Below are 12,389 nucleotides of genomic sequence, written 5' to 3' on the forward strand. Positions count from 1 at the left end.
ATCTTGTAGAGACATCGTTGGTGGAAATTCTCCAGTGATTTGAGATGTCTACTGTACATGGTCCACGTCTCTAAGCCATACTGGAGGGCGGGTATCACTACAGCCCTGTAGACCATGAGCTTGGTGGCAGATTTGAGGACCTGATCTTCGTGCACTCTCTTCCTCAGGTGACTGAAGACTGCATGCCGCACTGGAGGCAGTGTTGGACCTCGTTGTCGATTTCTGTCCTTGCTGATAAGAGGCTTCTGAGGTATGGAAAGTTGTCCAGGGCCGCGCCGTTGATCCTGATGACTGGGGGCAATGCTGTATGGTGGGGTCAGGTTGGTGGAGGACCTTTGTCTTACGGATGTTTAGCGTGAGGTTCATGCTTTCCTACGCCTCGGTGAAGATGTTGACGATGTTCAGTCTCTGAATGTGTGCAGGCGCAGGCACTGTCCGCGTACTGTAGCTCGATGACAGAGGTTGGGACGGTCTTGGACCTGGCCTGGAGACGATGAAGGTTGAACAGGTTCCCACTGGTTCTATAGTTTAGTTCCACTCCAGCGGGGAGCTTGTTGAGTGTGAGGCGGAGCATTGCAGCGAGGCAGATCACACTCACTCACTCACACACACTCAGAAACACACACACACACATACAGACACAGTCAGACACACACAATCACACTCACACAATCATTTACTCACACACACACAAAATCACACTAACACACACACAAGCTCTGACACATACACACACACACTCCGACACACACAGTCACACTCAAACATTCACACTCACACACACTCAAACACCCACACTTAAACACTCACAAACACTCACACTCAAACACTCACACTCACACTCTCACGCACACACACACTCACACTTACAAACACTCACACACACACACACACACACACACACTTACAAACACTCACACACACACACACACACACACTTACAAACACTCACACACACACACACACACACACACACACTTACAAACACTCACACACACACACACACACACACACTTACAAACACTCACACACACACACACACACACACTTGCAAACACACACACACACACACTCACATGCAACAGTTTGTACACCTTTGTGTTGTACATTGCTAAACAAACAGCAGTTTAGACCTAATCTCAGCTGGTTGGAGTCTAGTTTTTTTTTTTTTTAATTTATATTTTATTGGGGTTGAATTTCCCTGAGGTTCCCACCGATCCTGCGCTGTCTCTCCCAAGATATCCGCGGAACTTTCTCCAAGGTCACGGCGGGGGGAGGGGTCGGAGGTCGGGAGGAAATCCCCTTGTGGGTGACCTTCATTTAAGTATGTTTATCAAGAGCAACACTTAGATTTTTCAGCTGCTCCCCCACGTGTGTCAGGGCTTCCTGGAGCGTGTGTGGTTTGTCCAGAGTTTCCACACTACAGGTCCACGGGTCGTAGCGCACCGAGAAAGGCTTCCTGATCTTAGATGCATAAATCCTGTTCAGGAACAAAAGGACAATGAGCGTTACTGCCCGAACCGAGGACTGGCGGGGTAAATCCTGCCATTGTCTGACCCATTTACCTCTCAGTATAACCGTTGCATTAGGCTGGCATCTACCCCAGGTGAGGCTGCGTTGGAAAAACCCAGAAAATCCCAAGGCAACAGACTGGGTGCAAAGACTTGATACATAGGATTACACAGGATATACGGCACAAAAACAGGCCATTCAGCTAAACCAGTCCATGCCGGCGTTTATGCTCCACTCGAGCCTCATCCCATCTTTCCTCATCTAAATCTATCAGCATCACCCTCTATTCCCTTCTCCCCCATACGCTTGTCCAGCCTCCCCTTAAATGCATCGATACTATTCGCCTCAACCCCTCCCTGTGGCAGCGAGTTCCACATTCTCACCGCTCTCTGGGTAAAGAAGTTTCTCCTGAATTCCCTATTGGATTTTTTGGTGACCATCTTATATCGATGGCTCTAGTTTTGCTCTTCCCACAAGTGGAAACATTCTCTCTGTATCCACTCTCTCAAAATCTTTCATCATTTTAAAGACCTCTATTAGGTCACCCCTCAGCCTTCTCTTTTTCAGGAGATAAAGAGACCCAGTCTGTTCATCCTTTCCTGATATGTATCCCCTCGCATTTCTGGTATCATCCTTGTAAATCCTCTCTGCACCCTCTCTTGCTAAAGAAGTTTCTCCTGAATTCCCTATCTGATTTCTTGGTGACTATCTTACATTGATAGTCTCCAGTTATGTTCTTCCCCACATGGAAACATTCTCTCTTGCCTCAGAGTCAGCAGGTCGTGGGTTCAAGTCCCACTCCAGAGACCTGAGCACAGAAATCCAGGCTGACACTCCAGTGCAGTACTGAGGGAGCACTGCACTTCGGAGAGGCAGTACTGAGGGAGCGTCGCACTGTCGGAGAGGCAGTACTGAGGGAGTGCCGCACTGTCGGAGGGGCAGTACTGAGGGAGCACTGCATTGTCGGAGAGGCAGTACTGAGGGAGCGCCGCACTGTCGGAGAGGCAGTACTGAGGGAGTGCCGCACTGTCGGAGGGGCAGTACTGAGGGAGTGCTACACTGTTGGAGGGTCAGTACTGAGGGAGCGCTGCACTGTCGGAGAGACAGTACTGAGGGAGCGCCACACTGTCGGAGAGGCAGTACTGAGGAAGTGCTGCACTGACGGAGGGTGAGTACTGAGGGAGTGCTACACTGTCGGAGGGGCAATACTGAGGGAGTGCCGCACTGTCGGAGGGTCAGTACTGAGGGAGCGCCGCATTGTTGGAGGGTCAGTACTGAGGGAGTGCCGCACTGTCGGAGGGGCAGTGCTGAGGGAGTGCTGCACTGTCGGAGGGGCAGTACTGAGGGAGTGCTGCACTGTCAGAGAGGCAGTACTGAGGGAGCGCTGCACTGTTGCAGGTGCCGTCTTTCGGATGAGACATTAAACCGAGATCTTGTCGGGTGGATGTTAACAGCTCCTGGGGTCACTATTTTGAAGAAGAGCAGGGGAGTTCTCCCTGTTGTCAAGGCCAATATTTATCACTGAAACAGATTATCCGGTAATTATCTTGTTACTGTTTGTGGGAGCTTGCTGTGCGCAAAATTGGCTGCCCTGTTTCCCACATTGCAACAGCGACGACATTCCAAAAGTACTTCACTGGCTGTGAAGCAATTTGGGAGGTCCTAAGGTTCTGAAAGGAGTTATCGAAATGCAATAAAAACAGAAAATGCTGGAACTACTCAACGGGTCAAGCAGCATCTGTGGAGAGAGAAACAGAGTTAACGTTTCAGGTCAATGATCCTTTGTCAGAACTGGCGAATGTTTGAAATGAACAGATTCTTAAGGAAATGCAAATCTTGCTTCCTCGTGTGTGAGTCACTCGGTATCTGAAAGGGGAAAAAGCAACTTCATATTTGGGTGTTTCATCAGAACATCAGCGAAAACTCTGAGGAAGGTTCTAGATCGGAAACATTAACTGTGGCCTCTTTGGATCTTGGCCAATCTGCTGAGTATTTTCAGCGTTGTTTATTTGTTTATCTCCGTCTATTCCCTTTAAGGAACAGAACTGTAAAGTTATCCACTTTGGTAGGAAAAATAGAAAAGTAGAGTATTTTTGAAATGGTGCGAGATTGGGAAATGTTGGTGTTCAGAGAGACCTGGGTGTCCTTGTGCACCAATCACTGAAAGTTAACCTGCAGGTACAGCAAGCAATCAGGAAAGCAAATGATATGTTGGCCTTTATTACAAGAGGATTTGAGTGTAAGAGTAAAGACGTCTTACTGCAATTATATAAGGCCCTGGTGAGACCGCACCTGGAGTATTGTGTGCAGTTTTAGTCTCCTTACCAAAGGAAGGATATAATTGCCATTGAGGGAGTGGAACGAAGGTTCACCAGACTGATTCCTGGGATGGGGGGATTGTCTTATGAGGAGAGATTGAGTAGACTAGGCCTATATTCTCTAGAGTTTAGAAGAATGAGAGGCAATCTGATTGAAACATGCAAAATCCTTACAGGGCTTGACAGGGTAGATGCTGGGAGGATGTTTCCCCCTGGTTTGGGAGTCTAGAACCAGGGGTCACAGTCTCAGAATAAGGAGTCGGCCATTTAGGACTGAGATGAGGAGAAACTACTTCACTCGGAGGATGGTGAATCTTCGGAATTCTCTACCCCCAGAGGGCAGTGGATGCTGAGTCGTTGAGTATATTCAAGGTTGGATATTAAGGGAATCAAGAGATATGGGCATCGGGTGGGAAAGTGGAGTTGAGGTAGAAGATCAGCCATGATCTTATTGAATGGCGGAGCAGGCTCGAGGGGTCAAATGGCCAACTCCTGCTCCTAATTCTTATGTTCTTATGCAAAAGGAGGATGCCATTCAACCCCTTGAGCCTGTTCCTCCATTCAATTGAATCATGGCTGATCTTAACTCCATCTACGCACCTTGGTTCCGTAATGCTTAATACCCTTATCACCCCAAAAGTTGAGGTGGAAGATCAGCCATGATCTTTTTAATGGCGGAGCAGGCTATTGATCGCTGTCTTGAAACCTCCAATTCACCCCCAGCATCCATAGCATTTTGGGGAGGAGAGCGTTCCAGATTTCCACTACTCATTGTCTGAAGAAGTACTTCCTCACATCACCCTGGAACGGCCAGGCTCTGATTTGAAGATTATGCCCCCTTGTTCTGGATAGCATGATTAAATAGGCCGGTTAAACTTGGGCTCCTGAATGTGATGTTGGGCTACTGAAAGTGTTGCCGGGATACTGATAGTGTTGCTGGGCTACTGATAGTGTTGCCGGGCTACTGAAATTGTTGTTGAGCTACTGATAGTGCTGCCTGGCTACTGAAACCATTGTTGGGCTTCTGAAACTGTTGTAGGGCTACTGATGGTGTTGTTGGGCTACTGAAAGTGTTGTTGGGCTACTGAAAGTGTTGTTGGGCTACTGACAGTGTTGTTGGGCTACTGAAACTGTTGTTGGGCTACTGAAGCTGTTGTTGGGCTACTGATAGTGTTGTTGGGCTACTGACAGTGTTATTGGGCTACTGATAGTATTGTTGGGCTACTGACAATGTTGTTGGGCTACTGATAGTGTTGTTGGGCTACTGATAATGCTGTCGGGCTACTGGCAGTGTTGTTGGGCTACTGACAGTGTTGTTGGGCTACTGACAATGTTGTTGGGCTATTGACAGTGTTCTTGGGCTTGTGACAGTGTTGTTGGGCTACTGATAGTATTGTTGGGCTACTGAAACTGTTGTTGGGCTACTGAAACTGTTGTTGGGCTACTGAAACTGTTGTTGGGCTACCGATAGTGCTGCCTGGCTACTGAAACCATTGTTGGGCTTCTGAAACTGTTGTTGGGCTACTGAAACTGTTGTTGGGCTACTGAAAGTGTTGTTGGGCTACTGAAAGTGTTGTTGGGCTACTGACAGTGTTGTTGGGCTACTGACAATGTTGTTGGGCTACTGACAGTGTTCTTGGGCTACTGATAGTGTTGTTGGGCTACTGACAGTGTTGTTGGGCTACTGAAACTGTTGTTGGGCTACTGACAGTGTTGTTGGGCTACTGACAGTGTTGTTGGGCTACTGACAGTGTTCTTGGGCTACTGACAGTGTTGTTGGGCTACTGACAGTGTTGTTGGGCTACTGACAGTGTTGTTGGGCTACTGAAACTGTTGTTGGGCTACTGAAACTGTTGTTGGGCTACTGAAACTGTTGTTGGGCTACTGAAACTGTTGTTGGGCTACTGAAACTGTTGTTGGGCTACCGATAGTGCTGCCTGGCTACTGAAACCATTGTTGGGCTTCTGAAACTGTTGTAGGGCTACTGATGGTGTTGTTGGGCTACTGAAAGTGTTGTTGGGCTACTGAAAGTGTTGTTGGGCTACTGACAGTGTTGTTGGGCTACTTAAACTGTTGTTGGGCTACTGATAGTATTGTTGGGCTACTGAAACTGTTGTTGGGCTACTAAAACTGTTGTTGGGCTACCGATAGTGCTGTCTGGCTACTGAAACCGTTGTTGGGCTTCTGAAACTGTTGTAGGGCCACTGATGGTGTTGTTGGGCTACTGAAAGTGTTGTTGGGCTACTGAAAGTGTTGTTGGGCTACTGACAGTGTTGTTGGGCTACTGAAACTGTTGTTGGGCTACTGAAACTGTTGTTGGGCTACTGATAGTGTTGTTGGACTACTGACAGTGTTGTTGGGCTACTGACAGTGTTATTGGGCTACTGATAGTATTGTTGGGCTACTGACAGTGTTGTTGGGGTAATGATAGTGTTGTTGGGCTAATGAAAATGTTGTTGGGCTACAGATAGTTTTGTTGGGCTAATGACAGTGTTGTTGGGCTACTGAAAATGTTGTTGGGCTACTGGTAGTATTGTTGGGCAACTGACAGTGTTGTTGGGCTACTGACAGTGTTGTTGGGCTACTGAAACTGTTGTTAGGCTACAGACAGTGTTGTTGGGCTACTGACAGTGTTGTTGGGCTACTGAAAGTGTTGCTGGGTGAGCATATCTACGAAGCGCGCTGATTGATGTTAAACAAAATTAATTTCTATCTTGCCTGCTTGTTAAAAGATAGTTATCCCATATTCTTAATAATCAGTGGTTCAAATATTTACATGAAAAGCGGAGTATTTGATCTGTGCTCTTACCAGAGTTTGGATTTTGCATCTTCGAAACTCTCCGACACAAAGTAGACGGGCTGGAAGGTCTGATCCTGATAGGGCTGGAGTGCTGTGACATCAGGATCGAAAGCTTTGTATTGGGGCTCGCCCGATAAGGAATACTGTGCACAAATGGAGAGACCTTTCAGTCACAGTCTGTCACTCTGCATTTAGTTAGGTTGAGGCAGAGCCCGATGTTGCCCAGCATGAGGTTTGAGTGCGAGCGGGCAGTGGGGAGCGGGCAGTGGGGAGTGGGTAAAGGGCAGCGGGAAGTGGGCAGTGTTCAGCGAGCACTGGCGAGAGGCTGTTGGCCGGCTCAGTGTGCAATGCTTGGTACTTGCCCACAATATATTTAAATGAGAGGGGCCTACCCACAATGCAGTCGGAGATCCTGAGCAAAGCCCCGGTTGCTAAGGGCTCATTTCCAACAGGTAAAGCCTGAGTAAATGTAATTAAACGTTTCACTTAGAAGGTAGCCCTCTCCTGGTGCATAACACTTACCTTTCTCCAGGCCTCCCACATCCAATTCCTCTAGGGAGACTTTGTGCCTCAACACATGAGCACATAATCCAGGCCAATATTCTCCAGTGCAGTACTGTGGGAGTGCCACACAGTCGGAGGGGCAGTGCTGAGGGAATGCTGTACTGTCGGTGGGGCAGTGCTGAGGGAACGCTGCACTATCGGAGCAGCAGTACTGAGGGAGTGCTGCACTGTTGGAGGGGCGGTACCAAGGGAGCGCCACACTGTCAGAGGGGCAGTACTGAGGGAATGCTGCACTGTCGGAGGGGCAGTACTGAGGGAGTGCCGCACTGTCGGAGGGGCAGTACTGAGGGAGTGCCGCACTGTCGGAGGGGCAGTACTGAGTGAACGCCGCATTGTCGGAGGGGCAGTACTGAGTGAGTGCTGCACTGTCAGAGGGGCAGTACTGAGGGAGTGCCGCACTGTCAGAGGGGCAGTATTTCATTAAACCGAGGCCCCATCTGCCCTCTCAGATGGACCTAAAAGATCCCACAGCACTAATATGGCAGCCATGGCTCTGTGGCGAGCACACTTGATCTGAGTCAGAAGGTTGAGGGTTTCAGTCCTGCTCCAGAGACTTGAGCACAAAATGCAGGCTGACACATGCAGTGCTGTGCTGTCGGAGAGGCTGTCTTTTGGATGAGATGTTAAACTGAGACCCTGTCTGCCTGCTCAGGTTGACAAAAGATCCCATAACACTATTTTGATAAAGAGCAGGTGAATATTTATCAACATAACTGGAACAGATGATCTGGTCATTATCACATTTCTGTTTGTGGGAGCTTGCTGTGCGCAGATTAGCTGCCGTGTTTCCTACATTACAACAGTGACTACACTTCAAATGTACTTCATAAGATTACATGGGATATACGGTACAGAAACAGGCCATTCGGCCCAACCAGTCCATGCCGACGTTTATGCTCCACTCGAGCCTCCTCCTAGCTTTCCTCATCTAACTCTATCAGCATAACCCTCTATTCCCTTCTCCCTCATACGCTTGTCCAGCCTCCCCTTAAATGCATCGATACTATTCGCCTCAACCCCTCCCTGTGGCAGCGAGTTCCACATTCTCACCGCTCTCTGGATAAAGAAGTTTCTCCTGAATTCCCCATTGGATTTCTTGGTGACTATCTTATATCGATGGCCTCTAGTTTTGCTCTTCCCCACAAGTGGAAACATTCTCTCTGTATCCACTCTCTCAAAATCTTTCATCATTTTAAAGACCTCTATTAGGTCACCCCTCAGCCTTCTCTTTTTCAGGAGATAAAGAGACCCAGCCTATTATAGTTCAGACTGTTACCATTTACTTATTCGTTTCTCACCATCAGCTCTCCATAGGAAGAAAGAAGTCCTGCTCCATAAGCCTTCAGAACTCCGTTCTGTTTGCAGAGCCCGAACTCTATTGTAAACCAGTAAAGCTATATAAAAAGAACAGCACGTTATACCAGGAACACCAGGAGGCCATTCAGCCTGTTCCACCATTCAATTCGATCATGGCGGATCTATATCTTAACTCCGTCCACCCACCTTGGTCCTTCAGAAATTGCACCGGATTCTAGATACCTGAACGTGATGTTATATCTCAAAGTGCAAGGGCAACCAGTGGGAAGGTTTCGGCTCCGGGTTAGAACCAGGCAGAATTGAATTCAGAAAAGGTGTTTGGCAAAACCTTTTTAGTTGGTGTAATGTATTTGCTTCATGGGTTACTTGCTTAAGAAATCATAGTAACACGATGCTATTAAGAACTAGTTGGTTTATTAGCAAAAGGTTTAACAATCGCACAATCCAACAGGCTCACAACCACCTGTCTCATTGTGACTCCCCCGAATTCAACTGGCTGGGGTTTTATTGAGTTTTGTGAACATCACGTGACTGTCTAGGCCACTCCCAACTCAACAGCTCAACCAACCTGTGAGCATCCTCACAGGTACATACAGTACAGTGGGGAAGTGGAAAAGGTCCAGGAGAGCTGGATGTCATCGGATGGCCTAACTCGGAATGGGATGGTGCATGGGAGATGGGGTGGGGGAGGGGGTGGGATAGGGAGAGGGTGTGAGGTGGGGAGGAGGGGGTGGGGTGGGGTGAGGATGGAGGTGGGGGGCAGGGGTGGGGCGGGGGCAATTGTGGGGTGGGGGAGGAAAGGGTGGGGTGGGATTGGGGGAGGGGGTGGAATGGGGTGGAGGGAGGGGGCGGGGGAGGGGGTGGGGCTGGAGTGGGGTGGGGGAGGAAGGGGTGGGATGGGGTTGGGGGGAGGGGGTGGAATGGGGTGGAGGGAGGGGGCGGGGGAGGGGGTGGGGCTGGAGTGGGGTGGGGGAGGAAGGGGTGGAGTGGGTTGGGGTGAGGGGGTGGAATGGGGTGGAGGGAGGGGGCGGGGGGGGTTGGGGCTGGAGTGGGGTGGGGGAGGAAGGGGTGGGATGGGGTTGGGGGGAGGGGGTGGAATGGGGTGGAGGGAGGGGGCGGGGGGGTTGGGGCTGGAGTGGAGGGGTAGGGTGGGGGTAGGGGATGGGGGTGGGTGGAGCGAGGGGCTGGAGGGAGGGGTGGAGCAGGTCGAGGATAAATGGACAAATCAAGGAAAGGACAGGAGTAGAGAGATTCCCCCCCACTTCATTTTACCTGCCCACCCGCCCCCAGGGTGAGGTAAAATAATGTCAATTATGGTCTAAATAAACTCCAAAAGAATGATAATTAAGATGTATATTGTACAGATTTCCAAATATTTAGCAATTACAATGATACCAGTATTGCCACAAATCTGGAAACTATTCTCTTTTAGTATTATTCATTTTCTAACAGATATAAATTGGGACTTGTTCATTCCTGGTTATGTAAATCATGTCAATCCTTCTGGAGGAATTTGAGATATTTGAATACTGTATTAGTCCATTCATAATTCTACTTCTTAATTACTCACTGTGGATAGTTTTTCAATATCTCCATCCGATGCCCCCAATGAAGCAAGGCCAAGTTCCTAAATATATATAAAAAAGAAAGAATGCCTTCATTAACTATTCCAACATTCGCTGCAGTTACAGTACAGCGGTGCTGGTGGTGTGAAGCCCTGTAAATGTAAGGGTAAATATTCCTCTCGCATTGCACCTGTTGTTGGGCAGATCTGGGATGAGCCGGTGTGGAACATTGGGCAGAAAGTCCCTAGCAACAGCACTCCGCCACTTCCTGGATGTCCCACTCGAAGTGATGGCGGGTGTCCCATGTATCGGCCCAAATACGTGTAGCCATATTAAAGGGTTAGGGTTAGGATTAGACAGTGTTGTGCGGGGAGTGGATGGTTAAAGGGAAAGTGGAGCCATGATCTCATTGAATGGCGGAGCAGGCTCGAGGGGCCGTATGGCCTGTTCCTGCTCCTATTTCTTATGTTCTTATGTTATGTTACTCGACTAGTAATTCAGAGGCCCAGACTACTGATCCAGTAGAACGTGAGTACAAATTCCATTTTAAGAAAAATCTGGAAATAAGAAACTGGTATCAGTAAAAATGACCATGGGGATTTCAGATTGTCGTAAAAACCCAACTGGTTCAATAATGCCCTTTAGGGAAGGAAATCTGCCGTCCTTACCCGGTCTGGACCTATATGTGACTCCAGACTCACAGCAACATGTTTAACTCTTAACTGCCCTCTGAAATGGCCCAGCGAGACACTCCGTTGTATCAAACCACTAGAAGGCAGCTCACCACCACCATCTCAGGGCAACGAGGGATGGGTGATACATTCCAGTGACATATCCTGTAAAATATTGACTGCAATTAATGGGAATATTCCCATAACATGCATGTTCGGCAGTTTTTGCTGTCACAATGGAGGGCACACGTGTTCTTGGCGATTTGGAATGTAATAAGAACATAAGAAATAGGAGCAGGAGTCGGCCATTTGGCCCCTCGAGCCTGCTCCGCCATTCAATAAGATTATGGCTGATCTGATCCTGGCCTCAACTCCACTTCCCCGCCCACTCCCCATAACCCTTGACTCCCTTATCATACAAAAATCTGTCTATCTCCACCTTAAATATATTCAAAGACCTCTACAGCTCTCTGGGGCTGAGAATTCCAAAGATTTACGACCCTCTGAGAAAAGAAATTCCTCCTCAAATGGGTGACCCCTTATTCTGAAACTATGCCCCCCTAGTTCTAGATTCCCCCCACGAGGGGAAAAATCCTCTCTGCATCTACCCTGTCAAGCCCCCTCAGAATCTTATATGTTTCAATAAGATCACCTCTCATTCTTCTAAACTCCAAGGAGTATAGGCCCAACCTGCTCAACCTTTCTTCATAAGACAGCCCCCTCACCTCAGGAATCAACCTTCTCTGATTGGTCACTGGGTAAAATAGAAAAATGCCCAGGAGGCAGATGTCCCCGTTACATTGTGGCAGGGTTCCGAGATCTTCTGCTGTGACTTCCCGCCCGCTCTGCTGACCCTGGCTCCCCGACAGAAGTGGGAATTCCGTGAGGAAGCCCTCCGTATATAGTTAAGTAACTCTGATGGCGAGAGATCGGTGGGGAGCAGGGGTGAGCCATTGGGGAAGGCAGAGGTCCAGCCCTGGTGGACGTGTGCTCAACGTTAACTGTCAGGAAGACCCGGGCTGGTTTCCGGCAGCAAAGTGACATGAGACGATCCGCTTTAGGGAATCCACTTTGCATTAAGCCTGTAGGTTTGACGTTAATGCTGTCTTAAAGAGCTTTTCGAATGGAAGTATAATTGCTAATCCTGCAGTTTTGATACTAATAATCTTCCATTATGTATAATATACAGTTCACACGTACAGGGTAACATTGTTGCTCCATGACTGGAGCTAATATTTTGTATGTGGATGCACTTGAAAAAACAAACCTGAACTTGCATTTATATAGCACCTTTCGCATCACTGGACATCCCCAAAGTCCTTCTCAACCAATCAGTACTTTTGAAGTGTCGTCACTGTTGTAATGTAGGCAAATGTGGCCGTTAACTTGCACACAGAAAGCTTCCACAAACAGCAATTAGATAAATGGGCAGACAATTCATTTTAGTGATGTTTAGTTGGTTTAGGGATACATATTAGCCCCAGGACACTTGGGAGAACTCTCTTGTCCTTCTTCGAAGAGTGCCGTGGCATCTCTGACATTCACCTGAGAGGGCCAACCTTGGTTCAACATCTCATCTGAAAGATGGCACCTGACAGTGCAGCGGAGCTCCCTCAGTACTGAAATGGCAGCCTAGATTATA

General features: G+C 48.4%; 1 protein-coding gene across 1 annotated transcript in view; it reads right to left on the minus strand.

Annotated features, from left to right (window-relative positions):
- Positions 1–1,320: 1,320 nt before the first annotated feature.
- The window catches only part of th2 (tyrosine hydroxylase 2), a 30,528-nt gene continuing 19,459 nt past the window's right edge, over positions 1,321–12,389 (minus strand). Inside the window, exons 9-12 of the mRNA XM_070901500.1 lie at positions 10,082–10,138; positions 8,493–8,588; positions 6,640–6,773; positions 1,321–1,480 (exon numbers count right to left, since the gene is read on the minus strand). Of these exons, the coding sequence (XP_070757601.1) occupies positions 1,321–1,480; positions 6,640–6,773; positions 8,493–8,588; positions 10,082–10,138 (447 nt within the window). The remainder of the gene's footprint in view (positions 1,481–6,639; positions 6,774–8,492; positions 8,589–10,081; positions 10,139–12,389) is intronic.

This window comes from Pristiophorus japonicus, chromosome 15 (assembly GCF_044704955.1).
Source record: "Pristiophorus japonicus isolate sPriJap1 chromosome 15, sPriJap1.hap1, whole genome shotgun sequence".
NCBI classification, from domain to species: domain Eukaryota; kingdom Metazoa; phylum Chordata; class Chondrichthyes; family Pristiophoridae; genus Pristiophorus; species Pristiophorus japonicus.